The following is a 25,120-nucleotide window of genomic DNA, read 5'->3' as shown; positions in this document are numbered from 1 at the left end:
TCCGGGCCTGCGCAGCGGTCTGCGGCCACGTGTGTCCGGGACCCCTAGAGCCGCCGCAATGAAGCAGGTGAGGGGCCCTGGGTCGGGCTGTGTCTGCGGGGCAGTAGGGGGCTGGGGCAGTGAGAGGTGCTATGGGGGGCACGGCGCTGTGAGGGGAAGGGCCGGGCCGGGAAACGGGGCCGTGGGGGGCGGCTGGCGGTGGCAGAGTCCTGTGAGGGAGTGTGGGGCTGGGGTAAGGGCTCGGCGTCGTGGGGGAAGCGGGGCCCTGTGGGGGAGAGCCGGGGCGGGGGAGGGGGGCTGTGGGGGGCTCGGAGCCGGGGGGCACAAGGCGCTGTGAAGGGGAGGGCCGGGCCGGGCCGCCGAGGCCCGCGCAGCCTCTCCAAGGCGGGCCCGGGAGTGGAGCGCAGAGAGACTGATGCTAGCCAAAGCTCCCTGTCTCTGCGCCGCCTTGTCCCCATCAGCAGCCCCGGGGCGCGCACACAGCACCGCAGGCCCGGTGCTGAGAGGAAGGGTGAGGCGATAGACGAGGACTGTGAATTATGTGGAAAGCCCTCATGTGAAGAGGCAGCGCTGTCCAGTTACTCCTCTGCCTTCTTATACCTCTTTGGGAGCAAGGCCGGCACCTTTTGAAATGTTCACTTCATCACTGCTACAGATATCTCAGAAGCAGATCCGTGATATCTTATGGAAATTGGCTTCAAAGATTGCTGATAATAAAATTAACAGGGACATTGTTTGTACTCCCATGGCACTTGGGAGCCCTAGTCATGAACTAGGTCTCCATCGTTAGTGCTACATGCTGTACAGCAGGGATCGGCAACTTTTGGCACGTGGCTCGCCAGGGTAAGTCCCCTGGCGGGCCGGGCCGGTTTGTTTACCTGCTGTGTCCGCAGGTTCGGCCGATCGCGGCTCCCACTGGCTGTGGTTCGCTGTCCCAGGCCAATGGAGGCTGCGGGAAGCAGCGTAGGCCGAGGGACGTGCTGGCCGCCTCTTACCCCCGCCCCCATTGGCCTGGCACGGCAAACCGCGGCCAGTAGGAGCCACGATCGGCCGAACTTGCGGACGTGGCAGGTAAACAAACCGGCCCGGCCCGCCAGGAGGCTTACCCTGGCGAGCTGCGTGCCGGAGGTTGCCGACTCCTGCTGTACAGCTTATCCTAGGAACAGATCAAAGAAATCTCTTTATGGTCACATTTCTGTATCCATGTTGGGAACCAGAATAATGGGGGCAGAGGTAGTCTGAATGTCAAGTGTTGCTGGAGCTGTCCCATCACCACTTTCCTAATAATGCTTCCTAAACAAGGGGAGGCTCAATATGTGCTATAGAACTGTATTTAAATTGCATTGCTTTCTGTGCTGGATATTTATAGAACTAGGATTGTTCAGAAATGTTTCTGTAAAATCTTTGGCCCATTTGTTTCCAGGTTATTCTGCTTAATACAATTAATTTCACTAATTAGGAATTGGGTATACTTTAAACCTAAACACAGAAATCTGTTCACAAGAAATTTGTTATCCAGCACGGGTGTTAGTGAGTGTTAGCATGTCTGGTTTAAATCTTTCACTTAAATTTAGTGCTTTTTTTTACAAAAATAAACATGAATCTTCAGTTAACTGAAGTTTTCTGTTGGTTTCCAGAGAAAAAATAAAAAACGAGTTCCAAGCTTTCGCAAATTGCTGAAAACTAGTAAAGTAAAACTTGACAACAAGTTAAAGAATAAACAGTTTAAGCAGCAGAGCATTGCTAAGAAATATCGAAAAGAGCAAAGAAAACTTAGGCAAGCTGTCAAAGATGTTACATCCAGAACATCTGTTCCATTGGAGGAATACAAGAAAAAACATGCAGGTGAGTGTTTGCTTGTGTCAGGTAGTGAATTTAGCAAGGGTTCTGATCTATTTTGCATAGATGAGGGATGAGAGGTAAGCATGACATTGTAATTTACATCTAGTAAAACCAGAACTGAACCCAGTAGTTACAAATTTGTTCTTTATTCTGATACTGCTATTAGTGAATATGTACAGATGCTTGAGTCTTGATTTTCCTTTTTGTAGATTATTATCAGTCAGTTCTTTGCCACTGCATCAAAGGGTTACATGCATGGAGTGTGGTGAGAAAATTGTAATAATGCTTACATTATTTTTTATGCAAGAGTAAACAGTATACAGTGCTTTATAAAATGAACTACAGGAAAAGTATGACATCAGAGTTTCCCATTGTAAAGACAAACTTATGCTTAGTATTCACACAATCACTTCTTTTTATTCCTGACGTCTCTGAATTTTCTTTTATCCTCAAGAGTGCCTGCATAGATTATTCTCTGGACCAATTTATGTTCAGTATTATATTTGGTAACTGCACTGCTCACTTTCTTGTCTCCTGTTCCAAACTAGATCCTGAGCCTGTTGTTTTTCCAACTGTCAAGTTTGTACAGTCCTATAGACTCAGACTCAAAAGCTATTTTGAACCTGAATTCCTAACTATTCTGTCTTTTTAGAACAAGCCCACATATCACTTAAGCATGTCAAAAATGTTCATATAGATTCCTTGATGATGGAGCTTGCACGTGGTATGATGCAGAATGCACATGTACTAGTTTTTATCTTCTTTTTCTTTAAAAAGAGAACAAAAACACCTTTCCAACACTAGAAATATGAAGGAAAGAATTATTTGGGCATGACTGCCCCAAACTAAATCCTTTTAGATGGGACTATTCTTCAAAGTCAAATTTATTTGGCCTACTGACATTGATGAGGTCCTTTTTTATTATCTAGATAATGGTTGTGGAGCCAGGAAGACTTAAGACCCTGATTTTGCAAATACTTATGAATGTGAGTGACTTTACTCGTAGGAATAGTCCTACTATTGTGAATGGGTCTAGTCACAGGAATAAAGTTCAGCATGTGTGTTTGTAGGATTGGGGTTGGAGTGTGGAGCTGAGAAGATTGACAAATACAGGAAAGGTGTATTTTCAAGTTTGCATACAAGTGCAGTGGCTCACAAGTCTGTCCATTGTCCTGTGATACAGCTGAAAGAAAGGAGGAAGAAGAGGAAGAGGAAGCTCTTCCACTGGATATGATGGATGAAGATGACCTGAAATTAATGGAAGATTTAGCTCAAAAAGCATCATTTGTAACAAGAGACCTTTCTTCTAGGTAAGTATTCTCATGTACCCTTACAGTCCATAAGCTGTAGTGAGGTTAATAATACTTCCAATTTTAGACTTTACTTGTTCTAGTCACACATTTTTCTATTAACACGTTCATCAACACTACTGTAGCAACCCTCTAATGCTGGGAAATTACTTTCTCCTAAGATACCTTGTCTGCACAATTTTCACTCCTGTCTCAGCTCCCTAATGTGAGGTAGATGGAATCCCCAAAGCTCAAGATGTTTTTTGGTTCCTACACGCAGTGGTAGCACCTAGGGAGAAGGAACCAATCTTCTACTAGTGGTCACATGTTTCCCTGGACTTCCAGCCACTGTCCTATGAACATTCAGGTTGGTTCTCAATTGAACCAGATACAAAGACTTTCCCTGCAGTGTTAAGCCAATTATCAGAATAGTTTGAAAAATATCGTGCCTTAAATGCAATGATGATAAACTTCATATGCAGATACGAAGGAAGGGAAAAAAAGTATCTGCAACATCTGTGTGGGGGAGAGCAGATGGGTGAGTGAAAGTTTTGGAAGGTGATATCGCCAGAGAAATAGAATTATAGCGTAATTTTCCATTTCCTGAAATATGGTCGCTGCAGGATTCTCAGTCCTACAGAGGAGCAGAATTATAGTGTCTTTTCTTTATTTCTTAACAATATCCTTTGGCAACAGGTAGGAAATGCCATGACCATGGGAGCTGTGAAGTTAATAGTTTGTTCTAATTTCCAGTATGAACTAAACTTTTCTGTTTAATGGGTTATAAAAAAAAAATTGCTTCACTTGACATAGAAAGTATCAGCTCAGAGGACTTTCTTTTTTTAAAAAAAATAATGATTTGGAATTAATTTTGGCTTTTTAAAAGGAGGAAGTAACTTTCTGCTTCCAACACTTATTTATGCTAACCTAATTCAAATGATTTTGTTAAGTTTTATAAACTATTAATCAGTAATCTAGACCAGTGTCTGAAACATACTAAAAAATAATTTTTGACGTACAGAGTTACAGCTCTCCTGCATTCTGTCATGCTATGTAAAATGCTGTAGCTGGTCTACAAGTCGTTAGCTAAGATACAATTTTATTTTTAAAACACAGCTTGGTTTCCAGCTTTGTTACAGAACAGCTAAAATAGAAAACTCTAAATGTGTATTTATTGAATGAAATTGTGCAAGCTATAGATCTTTTAGTTTGACCTAGTTTCTTTTCATTTTAAAAAGACATTTTTTTGAAAATTAGCTACTGTGGCAAATTTTTGTTACTTTCATATTGTCTTCTAAAGCACAGAATGTAGCATTTTCCAATTTTAAAAAAATCCCCTATTCTTCTGCCTTTTATTCTTATCAATTGTGAAAAGTTCACAGAAACATCTGCATTGTAGCCACTATGGCCAAGATCCACAGAGGGACTTTAGGCACCTAAGTTCCAGTTGTAAACTCCACTACAACCCACAAAATCCTCACTCAGCTGCCATGTAACCCTGTAGGCACCTACATCAGTGCCTAAAGTTTTGCTGTAAAAGTTCTCTAGGAGCTTTAATTTCTGCTTCTGGGCGTGTCTGCTGCTACCCCACGCTTGGTGCTACGGTGCCCATCTCTTGCCTAAGCACCAGTGTGATCCATAAACTGGGGGAATGGTGCCTATTTTAACTACAGCGCTTAGTTCAGTGCTCTGAGCATATCTACTGGATCAGGCCCCATTCAAAATTTGGACAGAGCTGGAGGTGGTTGTGCCTCCCTTATAAGTTTTTAGCCCAATGATTAATTAAAGGACTTGGGCCAGAGAAAAAGAGTGAGAGACTCTGTAGTCTGGGAGATGGGAGTTGCAAGGTCCAGTCCCCCTGCTCTCATGAAATTATTTATTGAAAGTGGAACAGCTTCAATAGGAGAGAGTGAGGGAGCCCCACATCAGAATATCCCATAGCCCAGTGGATAGAACACTCTCCAAAGAGGTGGGAGACTCCTTTTCAAATTCTTCTTTATCAGGCAGAGGAGGTAATTGAATCCAGGTGTCCCACATCCCAGGAGAGTGCTCTAACCACTAGGCTAAAGTTATAAGGTAGGTAACAGTGGCGTCACCTCCTCTGATTGTTAGGCATGGAGTTAGGCACTTCCCACAAGAAACAGCTTAGGTGTCTAATCTGCCTGACTCCAGAAGAGGGGTTCCTCGCTGTGCATTGCAAACACATATAGGCACCGCCCTGCAGTCCTGACTTAGGTGCCTAACTGTGAGAGGGGCAGGGGCTGAGGACATACCCCTCTCGCTGGCATCTCCCATTGGTTAGTTTAGACATCTCCCCGCCTAGCTTGCTGGCTTTTGTGGTTTGCATTCTCAGGCACCTATTTCTTCCCATGCATTCCCTAGGCCACCATCTCAGGCTTTGTGGATCCTGCTGCTGTTCCATTGATTTTCTCGGTGCCTAAAAATTAGGCATTGCAATGCCTAATCCCCCTGCCGGACCATATGATGGTTACCTATTATTTACAAAACAAAGATTTGTGTAGTCACATATAAACATATACAGGTTAAGAGTCTGAACTTAATGAAAACAAACTAAGTTATGACAGCCTGTAAAAGGAGATGGCATATCAGACTAAAACTAGGACACTGGTCTGTTTGCTATGGCAGATCTTATGACAGTGAGGCCTCTTTCTATTGCTCTCTTTTGCACAGCCTACTATGTTTGGACCAAGGCATCTTGACTGATAGTAGCCACACTAATTAGGTTTTCACAGTTCATCTAATGGGCATTTCATTCCTCTATTAAGACTTACTTACACATAAGTTTTTGCAGTTGTACTTGGAACCCCCCAGTATGAACCCATTTATATTGGCTTAAGAATGTTTGTTTTGGTTTAGATTGTCAGCAGCTAAACAGATAAACACTTGTCAATGCTAAGGGGTTGCACCACTTAATTAAATGTTTTTGTTTGTTTTTTTAAACGGATTTCGATTACCAACCCTTAGAAACCAGCTTAGGGGCCAGTGTAATAATGCTGACATTCACAAAATAACATGACTGACTGACTTTTACTTGTAACTTTCAAGTAAAGTGTTTGGTTATGAGTTTTATAGTGCATTCTTTTACTAGGTTAACTAAGCCACCATGTGAATGGGAGGGTGGATTTTTTGTTCATTTTTATTCATAGAACAGTGAATAACTGGAGAGGCAACTGAAACTGACACTGAAACTCACTCAGATGTTCTGGTTCATGATGTACTGCATGCCTTTTATTTATTTATTTTTTTTAGGTGTAGGAATTTAATTTTGACAGTGTACTTTGAATTTACAGTTAATATCTAATTTGTTGATGAATTGAATAGCCTGTCTTGCACTATACAGTGAACCTGTTCATGCTAAGAAACGAAAACAGGAAAGCGTGATTGACAGATATGAGAAAATGCCAAGGCGCATGCAGACTGAGCCTGAAAAAGAACTTATTCACCTGCTTCCTATCAAAGATAAAAGTGGCATTATTCCACAAACAATGGAAAAGCCAGGTAAGAAACAGGTGCTGGATTCAACATAGCAGCAGCCAGCAAGATTGTATTTTATTAATTTTTTTAAACCCGAGTGTCTAGTATTAGGTTTGTAATATACATTCTGTTCTTGCAGTCATCAATGTTGCACAGAATGAAGAGGAGGAAGATACAGAAGAAATGGAAGTGGTAGAAGGTAATAAAACAGCCTGTTACACTTAGACAACTGAAAGTGATTTTTCTGTTTAATAAAGTCATTTACCACAGAATGTGTTCTGCTTAGGTGGTTTTGGAACAGACAGCTCAATTCGGTCAAGCGTCATTTTACTCACAGAATTTGGCAATGAGTCCTGTCTTGCTTCATGCTCACCTGCCAGAATTCCAGGACTTGCAGGAAAAAATTTCTGTTGCTGATTTCAGAATTACTTTATTTAATATCATTTTGATGTGTTGATGTCTCCAGAATTGATGCTTAGGCTAAGCCATTTGGAACTGTTGTGCCTTTTTCACCAGTGAGGGAAGAAGCCTCATTCTTAGTTCAGGGATCTCTGGCTTGCCTGATTCATGGTGGTTATTCCAAAACAAAAAAATCTTAAAATGAAGCATGTATCAGTGTTTTGAGTATATATTACCTTTCAAGATTTTTTTTTAGCTTGAACAATCAAACGTGAGAAACCCAGAAAACTTGGAATTCAATTTGCACTTCCACAGTAAGCCACAGAGTCTCACTCAAATGATAAGCACAGCCCTAACTCTGTCTTAGTCGTGTCTAGAGCTGATTGGGAAAATGGCAATTTGTTGACATCAGAACAAAACCAAATTTCGAAATATCAAAATTTCCTGCGAACCAGAAATCCTGAGTTTCTTGGCCAGTTTTAGTCAGGGCAGCAAAAGCCAAAACACACATTTGAGTAAATTAAACAATCATCAGGAAATGCAAGTAAAGTGGTTGTAATGATATACACCTCTATCCCGATATAACACGACCGATATAACACGAATTCGGCTATAACGTGGTAAAGCAGTGCTCCGGGGGGGGGAGAGGGGGCGGAGCTGCGCACTCCGGTGGATCAAAGCAAGTTTGATATAACGCGGTTTCACCTATAACGCGGTAAGATTTTTTGGCTCCCGAGGACAGCATTATATCGAGATAGAGGTGTAGTATGAATTAGGTTGTGATAAATTTACATCAAAATACTCTGTTGCAAATTCTCTCTCCAGTCAAACTGCCAATATTTGGTTTATGCATTGGGTTTGTATGTTACGGTGTACATAGAGAAAACCACTTTCAATTCAAAGCAGACATACACTCTGCTCCTTTTTACAAGGGTTAGAAACTCAGCTGGGGGAGTATTGTGTCTTACCAACTGCCAAACTGTAGGTATACATTTTGGAGGTATCTTACGTTTTTAAAGGCATTTTGAAAATTCTGCATTGCCCGTAGTTTAGAGTGTGTCTGCCTATCAGCCTGGGAGTATAACTTCTGGCTTGAGGAGACATACACATGTTAGCTTGGATTGAGCTGGCATGCTAAAAATAGAGTGTAGCCAGGGCGGTGGGAGAGGCTAGCCATCCCAAGTACTTACATAGTGTCTTGGACAGGCATGTACTCGGGTACTGAGCCCCTCCTGCCACTCGTGCTGCCACAACTGCACTCTATTTTTAGCATGCCAGCTCAGTTAGAGCTAACACAGATATGCCTTCTTCAACTGAGAATTATACCCCACTTGATGTGCAGACATACCCTTTCCTGTACACCTTCTAAGGGTATCCCTTCCTAGGGAGAAGTAGGTAGAGTAGGAGGATTGTAGGGGGCAGCACACCAGGAAGCATTCCTCCTTCTCTTCCTGTGGATCTCCTGGGGCCCACAGTGTTTGGAGATGCACAGTAATAGAAATCCTAAGTGCAGCAGCCTCCTGATGAACATTAGAAAATTAATTTTGAAGTTGCCTTCCAACACCTCCACTCAAGTGATAGGAGGCTTGTGTGGGGGACCCCCAGGTGAAGGAGGCCCAAACCCCCACCATAGTGCAAGACTGGGCCAGGCCAAGCCAACCCCAGTCCCCCCAACAAGGCTTAGGTGCTACCTGACTACCTAAAATTGACTCATTGGCTGCCTAAAAACCTAAATGGAGTTGGGAGGTTGGTGACACTATTTATGCTTTATGCTGCTGAGTCTAATTGGATCTCCTAGTGGGAGGTTGTGAGGGACCCTGGCTACCCTGGTAAGCCTTGTGGAAATTAGGGTGGGCTCCCAATGAGCCTACTAAAGTTGCAAGGGGTCAGAGGGCAACAACATTTTAAGTTCTACAGATACTGATTGGGCCTGTTTAGCCTTGCCAGAGCTGAGTGGGAGAGGGGGGTAATGCTGAGACTCTTAATGTTTACAAGGATGTGTGGAATGTACCCTGTTCTGCTGTTCCCCTTCTCCACTTTCGTTCACTCTTCTGTTCCTTTCTTCTCTGCCATCAGATCACCCAGCTTGCACCCTTCATGACCCCGTTTTCTCAGTCCCACAAGCTCTATACTCTCCTCAGCCTACATATCTCCCCTCCATATACACACCCACACGCACACACCTTGCAAGCCCTTGGATCCATTGGAAGTGAGCACCTTAAAAAGTCCACTGCTGTATGCTTGTGGGACTAGGGTGAGGGGTAGCAGGGAGGCACCACCCCTTTTGCCCCTATTAAAATAGCTGACTCGAATAATCTTAATTTTTAATGTCTCCTACTCTCAGTTTTCAGGTTACAAAACTCTGCCCAAAAAAAAGCATTAGAAGTTTTACGGTTGAGAACACCTTTTTTGTTATTAAAAACTTTAATTTAGAAACAACCTGTCTTCAGTTTTATTGGAAACTGTTTCCTTTTTCTATTGAGAAGCCACCATAGTGATGGGTTTACACTTTGAGGTAATTTAAAAAAAAAAAAATTAAATGAAAGTTCAGATCTCCAGTTGTTGTCATCCTTTTTAAGTTCATTGGCGCCAACAAGCCATTTGGTTGTTGTTAATTAAAATCATAATCACTTTTAAAATTGATTTAATTAATTAGTCTTTGGTTCAGTGCATGAGAGCTCAGGTTGATGAGAGTCTGTACAGCTATGTTTTATCACTGTCCTTTTTTATTTATTTGATCTTGCGAACACTTCAATTCTTAAGGTACTGCAATTCAAAATGCCCTTGTCCAGTTCACTTGAAATTTAACAGAAAAATTGTATCTCAACCCCAGACCTAACCTACCAAGTTTGACATCATTATTCCTTGGTTTGTTTATTTTGGGTTGGAAGAGGTGAAGTGGGTCTTGTAATTTGCATAAGTCATCACATGGCCCTGAAAAACCTCTTGGGCTGCTTTTGAGTCCTATACTGCTGAACTTAACATTATGATATTGTATCTGCTAAGTAACAATTTGAAATAAAATGAATAGAATTGGATTTTACAGTATGATACTTAAATGGTTTCTAACATACAGTTAGAGTGGGAACTAATGGGGAAAAGTTAACTATTAAACTTTATTGTATTAGAATCTAGTGAAGAACCCCAGCCTGTGCTCACTACAGATGAACTGCTAATTCAAAGGAGAAGGAAGCTGCAGGAGAAGAAGATACACATTGCAGCCTTAGCAGCTGCCATTCTGTCTGACCCAGAAAACAGCGTGAGTAGTGTTAATTTTTGTGTGTGGGGTACAGTAAATCAATTAATTACAAAAATCTGAAGTAATCAAGGAATGGCAAAGTATGCAACATGTTATGCACCCATGGAAAAGCCAAAATCAGCAGAGACAGGACAGCAAAGGGGGGCCATGGTTGTTGGCAGTTGTTCTACAGACAAAGGAAATCTGCATGACTGTGTTTGATATTACCCATACCCACCAGTAGTTGGACTCTCCATGAATTGGTGTTATTTGGTATATAACCTTTATTTATCCTGCACCATGTTTTCTTGAACAGATAAAGAAGCTGAAAGAGTTGCGTGCCATGCTAATGGAACAAGACCCCAATGTGGCTGTGATTGTTCGGAAGCTGGTGATGGTTTCTCTGATGGAAATATTCAAAGATATTACTCCTTCTTACAAAATTCGGCCTCTGACTGAAGCAGAAAAACATACCAAGGTGAAACTGCAGGTTTCAATAAAATAGGGTGGATAGTTTGTTGTTTTTAATAGGCTGTCCCTGATCTAAAACAGGTGTTTAACAGAAATCTAGTTTTTGAACAAATTTAACAAATCCCATTTTAACATGAAGTACTTATGGGATATGTTTACACTTCAGCATAAGCCCATGCTTGAGCTGTAGCTCAAGCCTAACCCCCTTGTGTCTATACTTCAATTGCACTAACACAGGGCTTGGACCCAGGGTCCTAGGACCCTGCAGGGCTGGAGGGTCCGAGTTCGCGTTATTGCTTTACAGTGTGGATGGAGCCCCGCTTGACTGATTTCCAGGGAGTCATCTCACAATTCCATGGGACAACTTCCGTATTCCTTTCTGTCCCAACAATCTGCAATCCACTTTATTGAAAATGGAGGCCCCTTTTGTGAATGGCAGCAACTCAGGTGATCGTTAACCTGTTCTCTTCTATCACCAATCAGCAAACGCAGTATCTGAGAACCTCTTGGGTTTGCAATGGAAAACAAACTGATCAAGCCTTTTGCCAAGCAGGCTGCTTCAAACTTCCTGTAATGTGCAGGGCAGGCAGTAAAGTTTTCGCACAGTGCACCTAGGTCCTAAGCTAGAGCAGCCACATTTGGGGATTGGGGGGAGGGCACTAGGGACTCTGAGATATGGTTACTTTGACTTGGGTCTGTGCACTGCAGTGCAGACTCCAGAGCCATAGGTTTGAGCATGGGCTAGGAAAGTCTTAACATTGGGTTAAAATACAATGTAGCTGCTCAAGCCCAAGGTTCCGTAACGCTGGTTAGCTGAGTCAAGTCTTGCTAATCCTGGGTTTACATTACAGCGTAGACATACCCATAGAGGCTCTTCACCTGTTAATACAGTGGTCCCCAAACTTTTCAGGGTTGTGCCTCCCCCTTATCCCTGTCTGCATCCCGGCTGGGAGCAGGGCCCCAGCTCCAGGGGGCGGGTGGGGGGGTGGAGACAGGGGTAAGGGGGCTGAGGTTGGAGCTGCATCTGGGGGTGGATCTGGGGCTCGGAGCGGAGCTGCAGTTGGGGGCAGGGCTGGGGCCAGGAGCAGAAGCCACGGTTGGGGGCCGAGGCTGGGGCTGGAGCCAGGGAGAGGAGCTGCAGCCGGGAGCCAGAGCTGGAGTGGAGCGGAGGGCAGAGCAGGGGTGGGTGGCACCCCCTCCCGCCTCTCATGGGGGCTGGCCTGGCCCTGCACCCTCCTTGTTTGGGGACCTATGTGTTAACGTATGTCTACGTTTTAGTCACGGGTATTTTTAGTAAAAGTCATGAAATTCACGGCCCGTGACCTGTCCATGACTTTTACTATATACCCCTAACTAAAACTTGGACGGAGGGCCCCGGGTGCTCTGGGGGGGTGATCCAGGGGTGCTGGAGGAGGTGGCTGGAGGGAATGTTGACAGGGCTGGTAGGGGCTTCCCTCCTAGGTGGCGGAGGGGCCGGAGGCTCTGTGCGCTGCTCATGCCACAAGCCCCGGCTGCGCAGCTCCCATTGGCTGGGTGGGGCTTGTGGGCGCGGGCAGCGCATGGAGCCCCCTCGCCCCTCCTCCGTCTAGGAGCTGCTGGCCATGCCAGTGGGAGCCAGGGAGCCCCCCACCCTGAGGTAAGCGCCCCTCCCTCCCAAGCCCCCTCCCCCACACCCAAACTGTTGTTGCTGTTTATGTAGTTTTATTTGATTAGCAATAAGCATTTACAGCTTTAGTTTAAAGTGTTGGTGATAAATTGAAAGAAATAAAATAAATGAGAGAAAATCAAAGTATCATTTGTAAAATGTTTGATAAATTTATTTTTTTATACTTAGTTTTAAACACTTGTAAATTCAGAGTCACCAAAAAGGTTTTGCGTTAAGGAGTATGTAATATATAGGTAATTTTCAGTAGCAGTAACCTAGAAACGAAACAGTACTCAGTGTCAGGCAAGGGAATTGAACCAAAAGAAAAGCCATTAAATGCTATCATAAAAAATACTATTATTCATGTATTTTAGGGCTTGTATATATGGGGACATACAGGAAAGTTAATCTGAATTAACTAAAGGTGTGAATTTGAAATGAATTAGTTAAACTGCATTAAAATCCCTGTGTGGATGCTTTGATTTAGGATTAAAATGGCCTTAATTTGATTTATTTTAACTTATTTTGAAAGTGATTTAAGCTAAACCGAATTAAGGCCACTTTAATGTTGAATAAGAGTGTTCACATGGGGTTTAATGCAGTTTTACTGATCCACTTCAAATTCACACTTTAGGCTAGGTCTACACTACAGTGGGGGGTCGACCTAAGATACGCAACTTCAGCTACGTGAATAGCGTAGCTGAAGTGGCGTATTTTAGGTCGAGTTACCTGGCTGTGAGGACGGCGGCAAGTCGACCGCTGCCGCGCTGCCGTCGACTCCGCTACCGCCTCTTGCCGCGGTGGATTTCCGGAGTCGATAGTAGAGCCATCAGGGATCGATTTTATCGCGTCTTCACTAGACGCGGTAAGTCGATCCCCGATAGACCGATTGTTACCCGCCGGATCGGCGGGTAGTGAAGACGTGCCCTTAGTTAATTCAGATTAATTTTCCTGGATGTCCCTGTGTAGATGCCCTTACATTGGATCAGATCTCTGCATGTACGTTTCATTCTCTGCTAAATAAATGCAGAATACCTTATTCTGGATTTTTTGTAAAATGTTGGTTTAGAAGGTGTTTACCAATTGAGGTGGCACAACTCAGGATTCTGGCTTTAAACTTGTTTTACATAAAGGCAGTCCTATTCCCAAATCCCACTTAAATACCTGTTAGTGAAATAGATCTAGTGGGCAGAAAAAAATCTCCAAGAACCAAAACTTGTACAGAAAAGTTTTAATATATATTTGGGAAAGCTCTGGTAAAAACTAAACTTCATTGGATTAAAAAAAAAAAAACCAATCCCCAAAACAAGAAAAAACAAAACAAAACACCAAATCTTATATTGGCAGTATTAGTTAACTGAAATACTTAGGTCTTTAAAAATAATTCACCTGTATTATGTTTACAGGTTAGAAAAGAAACTCAGAAACTAAGGGAGTTTGAAGAAGGCCTTGTGAGCCAGTACAAGTTTTACTTGGAAAATCTGGAACAAACAGTTAAAGGTATAGTGTGGATTTCCCTCATTCCTTAGTTAAGTACATTCCTAGATACAAGGTCCTGATCCTGCCATCAATTACACATGCATAGTCCCGTTGAACTGAAAGGGCCTAGTTATGTGCACTCACCTGTATAAGTGTTTGCAGGATAAGTGTTTATCCTTGGAATGAATATTGCTTTCTGCACCTAACATTTTCTGATTGTTATTTCATAGAAAGCTGTACTTAAGATTTATTTTACTAAAACATCAGGAAAGCCGCCAGAAAAATACTCAAAAATAATGCAGTAGCTAAGTTTTGCATAATAACAAAAATAATATTTTATTCAGACTGGAAGCAGAGGAAGCTGAAGAAAAGTAACGTGATCTCATTAAAAGCATATAAAGGTCTGGCAGAGATTGCAGTCAAGTGTCTGTGTGAGCTTCTTGTGGTGCTGCCTCACTTCAATTTCCACAATAACATCATTGTCCTGATTGTACCTCTCATGAATGACACATCAAAATTGGTGGGTATCTTTCTAATTATTTGTTTGATTTTAAGAGGCGTTCTCTTATATGAAAAATATTTCTGATTTTTGAAAGTTAATTACAAAGCAACCGTAGCATGCCTCTCTTTTCAACACTTTGTTTTACAGGCTTTCTCTCTGTACTTGATGACTTTTTTATTGAAAGTGGATATTCACACCATTGTAAATTTTGACATAGAAACTTAATTGAGTAATTATTGACATGAACTTGTCTCTATTTTATATCATTTTCTGAGAATAAACATTTCAATTAACTTTACAGATTTCTGAAATGTGTTGTGAAGCTGTAAAGAAGCTCTTTAAACAAGACAAACTGGGCTCTGTTTCTCTGGGTGTCGTTAAGGTGATTTCTGGCCTTGTAAAGAGCAGAAATTATGATGTTAGACCTGAGGTAAGTTTCTTTTTGTTGTACTTTTTAAATTTTCTTTTGACAATGGCAAAAACAGCGAAAGACTATACTTAGCAAAGCAATCCAGTATTTCTTCACTGTTCGTGAGCATAGAACAAGTTTAGGGCTTCTTGACTTCCCTTAAAAAGGATACAAGGGGTGTAGTCTGTTTGATTGACAAACCTGATGCGTTTAAAGAACTTCCTCTTGTTGCTTTTTGCTAGGTGCAACTAATTTTGTGTCTGAGCTTTTCTGATTTGGTCTCTTCATGTTTGTGCTATTCTTTTTGTAGGCTTCTTTTTTTATTTTCAGGTAATTAAATAGCTTCTGATGAAGCCATATTGGCCTCTTACTCTACTTCCTATCTTTCCTTTGCATGGGGATAGTTTACAGTTGTGCCTACAAGGGGTGTAGTCTGATTGACTAACAAATTAAGGCATGCCCAGGTTATGGGTTCTAGTCACTGGATTTAAACCAAGAAAATAGGTTAAGGTGACTAAATATGTTGCAGGAGCCAGAGTTTATAATCACGGTCACTTAAAGGAAGACTGCTGTAAATTAATATTTTATGAAAACGCATTGTGTATGTTTTCTGATTAACTATATAAAACTGTATGAAGATTCTCCAGTATTACATGGCAAAAGCTCAGTCAGACACACCCAATCTTGAAGTTCCTGATGTTGATAATCTGCTGTTGTAAATTTGCTGCACATGACTTTGTTAAACTTCAGGCACTAAATATGTTATGGTTTCTTTCTCAATTTTAGGTGCTAAAGATATTCCTTCATCTAAGAATTAAAGAAGTAGAAGTAAAAAAAGACACAGAAGACATTACTGCAAAGAAAAAGTTCATGTCTTGTAAGGAGAAAAGGAAAAATCTTTCAAGGATGCAAAGAAAGGTATAGTTGAAATTGATTCCTCTGTTACCTTCGTTATCCTTTGGCGTTGGTAAATGCGCTGCATTAGCGCTATGTATAGAGCATTTTGTGACACATCAAGGAATTTTTGATCTTTCTAATTCTGTCCTTTTCCCCGTATTTATTATAATTATTAGCAAAACTTCTAATAATGACTCAGTTCTGTTTATTAGTTGGTGGGAAGGGGCTGTTTAGAAAATGAGTTACCCTCTAGTTGCCCTTCTGCCATCATTAAGACAACTTCATTCCACCACGGAACTCACAAAGGATCAGCAGAGCATTGAACACGGTTATTCCAGATACCTGTGGACCCTGGGGCTCCAGGCTTAGTGAGAAGTGGAATTTTTTAATTTGCCAGAATTTTTAATGTCTTTAAAATGAATATATTTTCAGTGGAAGAAAGCAGAAGAGAAGCTGGAACGAGAACTCCTGGAAGCAGAAGCCTCAGAGAGTAAAGAAAAAAAACTGAAACTGGTAGGGAATTGGAGAAATTCTTTTTCTGCTTTTGCATGTGTTCTTGCAAGCAATTAAAACTAGTTGTCTGAAGTCTATTTTGTGGTCCAGTTTGTTGTCTTTTCTTTGTCAGATTAGCTCAGTAGGTAATGATAGTGCACTAAGAGGGCAGTGATGCGGGCCATGGAAGACCTCTTCTCAGGCAGAAAGGGTATTGTATGTCATGAGGTAGGAGCTGGGAGGGTTCATTTTTTGCAACTAACAGACCTAGCTATGTTGAGGACACTGAAATTATAAAAACACAGGTGGAGCACAAAGAAAGGAAAAGGATACCTGTAATTTGTAACTGACTGACTAGGTTACAGTCTACAGCAGACTGGAATTACTTGAATCTGTAATAGGGTTCCTTTATGTGTGTCAGAAAAATTCTGCTGCTAGAAGCCCTATCAATGTTTATTATGATGTCAGTTTTCAGTTTCAATTGTGTAGTAGTCCTTACCCCAGGGTGACAGGCACACTGGTAGCCTGACACTGCCTGTTTAAAACAGCTTCCCTTTAAATATGTGCAACTGTTCAGTATCAGTTTGTTGGCATTTATTTCCTTTTATTTATATTTAAGCAGGTCTTCTCCATTCTTTCTTTGAATGAGATGTTGCGTCAAAGTGGAATTTAAAAGCATGATTTATCTTGGTCAAATTTAGAAATATTGCCATTAATTTTAGTTTACTACAGAATCTAAAATCCACCTGCTGACTCAGTAGTGTGTCTGTATCCTCTGTGATAGGAATTTTCGGACAGCTATATTTGTAAATATTAGGATTTTGGGGGCTAGTGAGTTCAAAATTCAAAAAAGTAAGAGGAAAAAGAAAGCTTTGAGTTTAGTTTAAATGAATCAGCAATACCTGTTTTCTTTGCATACTGATATGATTTTATGTACTTTTTCCCACAGCACACAGAGACTCTGAATATTGTATTTTTAACTTACTTCAGAATACTGAAGAAAGTACAGAAATCCCCTCTTTTGCCTGCGGTACTGGAAGGTCTTGCAAAGTAAGAGCTATGAGTCAATATTTTTTTCTATGTATTTTAGAAAAAATGTGAGTCAGTAAAAAGACATTTTAAGAATCTTTTGTATGAGCAGTTCAACTGCATGAAGGATAGATAAATAAAGCACACCAAAATGCATCAGTTTGTATATTTGAGCATTTCTAACGTCTTTCATTGTAGTATCTAATTGTCAGTATGGGATTTACATGACAAAAATCCTTTAAATCATTAGGTGACTGCATTATTTATTCTGGTGTGTTAATAAAGAAATGGAAAGTCATTCTTTGCTCTGTGCAGTAGCGTTAATGAAAAGTTGAGATATGCCTCTAGGGATTGCATTATCAAGCTGTGCGAATATAGAGTAGATTTAAGAGGGCATTTGATGGAAGTAGAGAATGTAGTCTTTGGCAGGTCACAGAATGCTTTGAATGAGCTTGCAGAGAAAATTGTCTGTAGTTACAGAAAAATAAAAATCTCCCTGATTCTAGGTTTGCCCATCTCATAAATGTAGAATTTTTTGATGACCTGTTGGTTGTTCTACATTCTCTCATTGCATCTGGGGTAAGTTGAGCTTTTTCCTAATGAGGTAATTTCTTGAGACATTTTTTAAAAATAAAGCTTTATCTATTGTGTATCAACTATTCTTTTGTATTCCCAGGATCTAAGCTATCGGGAGAGCCTTCATTGCGTTCTCACTGCTTTTCATATTCTGTCTGGCCAAGGTAAGTTCTCTAAAATATAAACTTCATAATTTGATTTTAGCTGATAGGTTAGTGAAGCAAACCTACTTATTTGGGATTATTTTTTAAATAGGTGATGTTCTTAACATTGACCCTTCGAAGTTCTACAGTCACCTTTACAGGACACTATTTAGGCTACATGCAGGTAACTTCAGTGTCTTATTTTAACATCTGAATGCATAGACTGTTGATTTTATTTGTATGATACTCTTAAAAATTCTAATTTTAAGATGCCTTTGCCATCCTTTTATAGAAACAGATAACAAATTTGTTTTAACTGCTTGGTTCTTCTCTCAAGTTAGTATATATATTATGGCATTACTTAGTACCAATTTCAAATAGTGTCAGATTTCATTAGGGTCTAGTGAATGACTTTGGATCAGTATCTAACCCAGGCACTTGTAACTTTAAGGTAGCACAGGGCCACAAAATCCACTAAAACCCTCTGGTGGGCCGATGGGTGTGACCGGGGGAATGTCACGCCCTGCCGCGATGAGGAGGGGTTGGAGAGCACATCTGCCTCGCACTCATCCCATAGCAACAGCTACTGTCCTGTGGAGCTTGGGCTGGGCCTGACTTCCTGCTTCTGTCCATTGGCTCTTGCTATAGCATCATATGATGTGAATGTATGCAGGCGGGGCCCTCCCACCCTTTCCTGCCCCTGGCATTGCTGGATTGCTTGCCCTGAGCTGGGCTGTCGTGGGCCAAATAAAATGATCTGGCGGACCGGATGCTGCCCCTGGGCTTCCAGTGGCCCATCCCCGATCTAACCTCTCCTCATAGAAATCTGTCTTTTGACTCCATATTACTTGATGCTTTGCAAAGGCAATTGAAATCTCTATTGATCTTTTGTAAGTTGTATATTTTCAACATTAATTGCTCTTAATATGTGCTTTAACACTTTATCAAAAGATGCCTATTAAAGTAAGGATTCATTTAGTTAAAATGGGTTTCATTAACTTGTATAGGAGGAGCTCTTGAATTAACTATATGTTATACATTGTTTTTATTGTATATGCATCCAAAACATTAGATGAGCACTCTTTTATAACTATAAATCATTGATAGAATGATCAGTGTAATTAGGACCAAAAGAATCTTTGTGAATTTAAACATCCTTGTTTGAATAAATGTATTGTTAAAAGAAGCACAGATATATTGAGTCTGCTCAGAGCAGGAATAGTTTTATAAAAGTAGATGCGTGTTTTTGTCTATCATGTTAATAACCACTGTTGAACTATTATTTATGCTTTAGTACATAAATAGTAGAATGAATAAATAAATAAATAGATCTAGGGCTCTAATTTCTAAACAACATCCTTCACAGAGTATTTTCTTTCTCGTGTGGAAGGTCTCTTGTTGCCTTTAAATGAGTTTTTACATATTCTGTTTTTTGAGGTGCTACGAATGATGACATGGTGATAGTGCTTCAGTGCCTGAACGTAATGCTTACCAAACGTAGGAAACAGGTTTCCCAGCAACGAGCCCTTGCTTTCATAAAGCGACTTTCCACACTTGCTCTCCATGTCCTTCCAAATTCCAGTGTTGGGATCTTGGCAACCAACAGAATATTGATGCAAGTAAGTTCTTAGTCACTTGCTGGAATGGAAAATTTCTTACTTGATTATCTCGTTTCTGCTAGCAGTGTCTCCCCCAGAATTGGGGGAGACGCTGGGCTGCAGAATTTATTAGTCCATGAATTGTTATGTAGTAGTTAAATTTTTTTATTTTACTACAGAATATTTTGACATATTTTAAACATGAAAGCAGGATTTCCTTAAGTACTGCTGAGTCTGAATAGTGCTGAATATTTGGTTACACTCTTGAACTTGTATTACCATGTTATATGCATTAAACTTCTTTATGTGAGATAATCAATTTTTCTGTGTGATGGTGTGATAGACATTCCCAAAAACAGACCTCCTGCTAGACAATGAGGCTCAAGGTAGTGGACTTTATCTCCCAGAACTGGATGAGCCAGAGTGTTGCAATGCTCAGAACACAGCTCTGTGGGAATTACATGCGCTACGGGTGAGTTCCTATTTGGGTAATTCTGGGGAGCTTGCTAAACGTTTATATGCTTAATTAAATACAGAGCTCAGATCAATGCTGTAATCTCTAGACTGTGGACTCTAGATGAATGACATACCCTTGTCTAACTTCTGCTAACACAATACTTTCAGTTTGTTACAACAGTATTTCCAGGTAGGTTGTGATGGTGACTGATGAAATCTTGTGTTCTCTGTACACCCTTTCTGTGTATTTATGCTAGGGAGTCTCATGCTTTGTGGCTAGTGTAGGCCAAGCATGTTGCACCCACCAGGTCTACTTGCATCCCGTCATTCTTCCCTACAATCTCCCTGTGTGGCATCCTGTTTCAGGGCCTCCCTGCAACTCCCCGCCAACCCTTCCCTCATGACAGGAGCTCTGTGTGCCCCCATCCACACCTCTTTCACAGGCCATGGGCTCTGTGTGTGTTCCATATCCCCCTCCCCATGTACCATGGCAGGGGCTCTGTGCACACCCTCATTCCCCATGACATGGTTCCTTCATTCCTCCCCATTCCAGGTCCCTTCCTCCAGTGCCACTTTCCTTTCCCTGTCTTCTATGCTCCCCCCTCTATGGATCCCTGCTTCCCTGCCAATCCACCCAGTATCTCCCCTTCCCCCTCATCCCTGCTTCCCTCATCTCCACCACTTTTCACCCGCCACCCCTCAGTTCTCTCTGGGTCTCTACTCCCCCACTACCTCATCCTTGCAGTCCTGGATTCTCTCCTCCCCACCCCTCTCAAAATCCTCCCTGAAAGGCTTTCTTCTTTCTGGTAGGATCCAAGCTCCCCGCACAGCAGGTTAATGTGCTGCCTTTGATATGTATAAGCAGCAGCAGGGGGCGCGGCAGAGAGATTCCTCTGCCTGCAGCACCAGGCAGTCTGGTGGTATTGATTTTCCTGTGATTCAATCTTTTCCTGTCTTCTAATTTGCATCAGAATCAATAGGTTTGTACCTACCAGTGCCCAGAACATTTCTGTTAATTTTGAAATTGATTGGGATGTGGCATTGCAAAGTTATTGTGTTGCAGATAAACAGAGAAATGATATGGAGTTGAGTGTTAGACCAACTAGACAAATTAAAAACTCCACCAACTAGACAAATTAAAAACAAGTGAAGTGGCTTTAAATTATTATACTGAGATTAACTACCCATCTGAGGCAGGGACAAAGATGGCAGGAAGGGAAATCTTAACATTAACCTGTTTGTTTGATAAATTGTTTCAGTGGAGCTATTAGCCTAATGGAAACCTTTATGGCCCTTATGTTTTATCAGTATGCTTTTAATACAGCCTTCTCATTCCAGAAATTATTTAAGGCCTATCTCTGCAAATAGATAATGGAAAATGTTTGTCTATAACCCTGGCTAGAACTATCTACTGGAAGAAAAAGAGTTAAGATTAACTATAGTGAAACTGTCATGGACACTGCATCCAAACTATTTGAGTGGTTTTATGAGTTGTAAACATAGCGTGTGTAACCCTCAGAACACTGGCTAATCCTTAGTCTCATCCTGAAACAGAAGAGAAGTTTGCTGAAAGTTTTCTATGCAGTGTATAAATACAGTATTATTATTATTGGTGAAGTACATAAGTACATGCTATCCTATCCCTCACCAATCCCCTTCCTTCCTTTCAGAGACACTATCATCCAACAGTGCAGAAATTTGCAGATCACCTTATTGCTGGAGCTCCAGCTGAAGGTTCAGAAGCTCTCAGACCGGATCTGAGCCGAAGGTGGGATATACGATGCATATGTTTTGAAAAATAGTTCATTGGCAAAGTAGAAGCTGTTTGTTCTGTTTTATAAGTTTCCCCAGTGAGTAATTTTCCATATGCTGCAAGAAAATTACTTTTTGAAGAACAAAAGTATGATGGTTCTTCTATAAGTACCAAAAGCTGGCTGCTTTTTCTAAGGGCTTGTTTCCTGGCCATGCAGAGAATAAAAGTCCTGCAAATGCAGCATTCTCTGCCCGCAGAGGAGCAAAAGCACTTTGTGTTGCTCAGTAGCAGCCTAGGGATCTTAATAACGAGCAGCGTTGCTGGGCTGTGACAGTTCAATGAAAACCAATTGCGGTGCAGGGTTCTGGAGTATGTACTGATGGAAATTAGTGTGAGGATAGACGACTGTGTCGAACTTTGTCAGGCATGCACAGCAATCGTCTCTGTGAGCTGGACTCTAATCTCCCTCATTTCCATCTTTGTTCATGCCGCAGCTATGTAGTTAATCTCAATATAATAATTTAAAGCCTCTTTACATGCTTTTAATTTGTCTATTTGTCCTACCTCAACATTTCTGATTCATATCATTTTTCCAGTTGATATTCTGTATTACCAGTTATTCTTCCCTTGCATGACTGAAGTAGTGATTTGAGGAGCAGGTTACTTTGAGTTCATAGAGTACTGAAATGAGACTCGTTTTATGGACATATACTTTATACTGTTTCTTTTAATTGTGTAAAACTGATCTTGTATTATAGGTCTGGCACAGAACTTTTTGAGACATATAATATGAAAGGAATGACTTTTAATCCTCCTGTAGCATCTGTTACACCTAGGAAAAAGGTACTGTCTCTTTCAACATCCTTTCTTAAACACCCAAATAGATACTAGAACTCCAGACTCACTGCTCAGCACCAAGGGTTTTTGACTCTATGACCAGAGTGCTTTCCCAGCTAAGTTCTCTTTACTGGTGTGAGATATTGTTGACTGCTGACTGTGAAAGAAGAGAAATTGTATGAATAGTTCCATCTCCCATAGTATGAGCATGTGTAATAATATGAATGTAGTGTCTGTTATTTTTCTGAGCTGTCACGCTGTCTTGTGGCTCAGTGCAAGTTTGCTTCTATTGCCTTTGTGTAAAAGCCTTTTCTTGTCTCAGAGTCTGGAATCAGCAGGATGGCCAAGTTCCCAGAGCCCTGATTCAGCGTAATCAGTGCCAGTGTGTAACTGAAAAGTGTAAATATAAGAGGGGAACATAGAGCTTTTATGGGAGAAAAAAAAGGTTAACATGTCACAGAGCTTCACTATGAAACATTCTCCAACTGATAGCTCCTATTACATGTCACACGAGTGCTCTTCCCTTTATAAAGTGAGACTTTATCCCCACTTTCTCTTTTGAAAGTGTGGTAACCTATGAATTGCAATGGAGTCTCCTACTGATAATCTACTAATGTCAGCAAAGTCCTCTGACAGCACAGAATTTCCTTATTAAATAAGTAACTGACTCCTATGAAAATAGCTTGTAAACTTGCCTGTTCCCCTGGATTATCACATTAGCTGCATGTCTGGCAGAGCAGCACTGGGATTGGCAGATGGAAGTAGAAATGTCTAGTACTTGAGTGAGAATACCTAGCATGTAATACCTTTGAATATAGATAACAAAAAAAATCAGTAACTCTACGTTGTTTTACGTTAAAGTGACTTAGGTCTCTTAAATTTAATTTGGGGTCTTGTTTATTGCTTCTCTAACAAACTCTGATAGTATCTCAGTTTTGCCATACTCTGGCTCACTTGCTTCTCCTCTGGAGTCTGCCTGCCGTAGGCCTTTGCAACATACTTCAGTGGGACAGCGCACTTCTGTCCAGGCCCTTTGACAGAAACCATGAGTGGAAATGTAGGCTCCTTTTGCCTTCTGTGCCTCTCCTTGGAGGCTAGAGGACAGTTTTTTGAGAGGAAGTCAGTGTTTCACACTGTAGTATTCTTAAAAGAAAGAGTTATTAAAAATGGAGAGGAAAATAGTTTGATGTGGCAAGCTCCCCTTAGCTTAGTTACAAAGAAGAAGAAAGCATGTCTAGAAAGTAAGTGCTTTCTCAGACTGACAAGCTCTCCCTGCTACGTGAATAGGGATCAGTGAACATTTGCTGTCCTCACCTTCAGAAGGTGGTCTAGGGAAGGAAAAATAAAGTAGTAAAATTATCACTACTACTTTGAGACACTAATGGAAACCCCTATGTTGACCTTATTTAGATAGTTGTATAAATGATGTAAAATATATAACATTTTGATTCTTTCCAGGATAAATTTTTACAAGGGGATTCATTTCTAAATGAAGATTTAAAGGAATTGATTCAGACACATCTCAATGAGGCTGCTGTTCACAGACCCTTGGATTTTGCTAAACACTTAAAGGAATCATCCCTATCATAAGTATTACAACCCAGTATAATTGACTTCTTAAATGGGGGGGGGGGGGGAATAGCAGAAAGAAATTGTTGCCCGTCATCTTTACAGGAATTCAAATAAAGTCCTGCTATGGAAAGATAAAAATGTATGATCCATCGCTGATGCACACAAAGTAACAGCAGTGTTTTGCAGTTAACCAAAACCTATTGGTTAACTAAGTAGGCTGCATTCTCACAGGAACCATACTGAACTGTAACAAAAGTAACTTCTGGAAGTATAAAAGTCTGAAGGCAGGTGACTTCAATATTGCTTGAGATGTATATTATTGCAATATTTTTTGTTTACATAAATATATATTTTGCAAGAGATTCATTGGGTTTATGTTTGTTTACAACTAACTGAATGCATATTTTAGGAAGTATTCACATAGGTTTGCGTTCTCTGATGCTTATTTGAAGACATCTGGGGATTCTGCATCCCAAGAGCAATAACTTGAACTGTTTCTCTTGTCTAACTTGCCCTATCCATTAATCTCTCTCTTTTAAATGACTTTCAGTGAAATCGTCTTGGTACTTACTGGTCCATTGAAGGTATTTCAGAATTGGGCATCATAATATGCTAAATTCCAGTGCTACTCATGGTATTTTGGATGTCACAGAATGAGACATTTTGCAATATCTTCAGTGAACCAGCACCGTTAAAGAGATTCAGGGTAAAGATATACACTTTTTTGTGTGTGTGTCTTATGAGTACTCGTCCCCGGCCTTTGGTTAGTTAGCTTAGCATTAGTTGTATTTTTAATGCCATTTTCATGTCAGCTTTGCAGATAAATTGCATGAAATTATTTAAAAGTGAGAGGTCTAACATTCACTTTACATATGACTTTGTGTAGAACTGATTTGATGTGTGGTATGCCATGCAACGGAGGCTTCAGTTGTGCAAGGTGGTGGTTGTTTGTATTATCATAGCACCCGGGAGTCCTAGGAATGGACCAGGACCCCGTG

General features: G+C 41.0%; 1 protein-coding gene across 1 annotated transcript; it reads left to right on the top strand.

Moving 5' to 3' along the window:
* On the top strand, positions 1-25,021 carry NOC3L (NOC3 like DNA replication regulator). The gene is made up of 21 exons (XM_029911339.1): positions 1-67; positions 1,638-1,845; positions 3,026-3,152; positions 6,493-6,650; positions 6,766-6,825; positions 10,154-10,284; positions 10,580-10,741; positions 13,786-13,879; positions 14,203-14,378; positions 14,662-14,790; positions 15,556-15,687; positions 16,099-16,179; positions 17,108-17,208; positions 17,694-17,766; positions 17,864-17,927; positions 18,019-18,090; positions 19,344-19,525; positions 19,848-19,976; positions 21,631-21,728; positions 22,472-22,556; positions 24,009-25,021. The coding sequence occupies exons 1-21, from the start codon at positions 59-61 to the stop codon at positions 24,138-24,140; spliced, it is 2,403 nt and encodes an 800-aa protein (XP_029767199.1). The 5' UTR covers positions 1-58; the 3' UTR covers positions 24,141-25,021.
* Positions 25,022-25,120: the final 99 nt, after the last annotated feature.

This window comes from Terrapene carolina, unplaced genomic scaffold, assembly GCF_002925995.2.
Source record: "Terrapene carolina triunguis isolate 2854851 unplaced genomic scaffold, T_m_triunguis-2.0 Scaffold95, whole genome shotgun sequence".
In the NCBI taxonomy this organism is placed as follows: Eukaryota; Metazoa; Chordata; order Testudines; family Emydidae; genus Terrapene; species Terrapene triunguis.
Note: the sequence above shows the minus strand (reverse complement) of the source record. Positions and strands in the feature narration are given on the sequence as shown.

Coding starts and splice junctions, on each gene's coding strand:
- NOC3L (XM_029911339.1), top strand. Junction 14,379..14,661: donor TGAATGACACATCAAAATTG/GTGGGTATCTTT, acceptor TTAACTTTACAG/ATTTCTGAAATGTGTTGTGA. Junction 21,729..22,471: donor AGACCGGATCTGAGCCGAAG/GTGGGATATACG, acceptor CTTGTATTATAG/GTCTGGCACAGAACTTTTTG.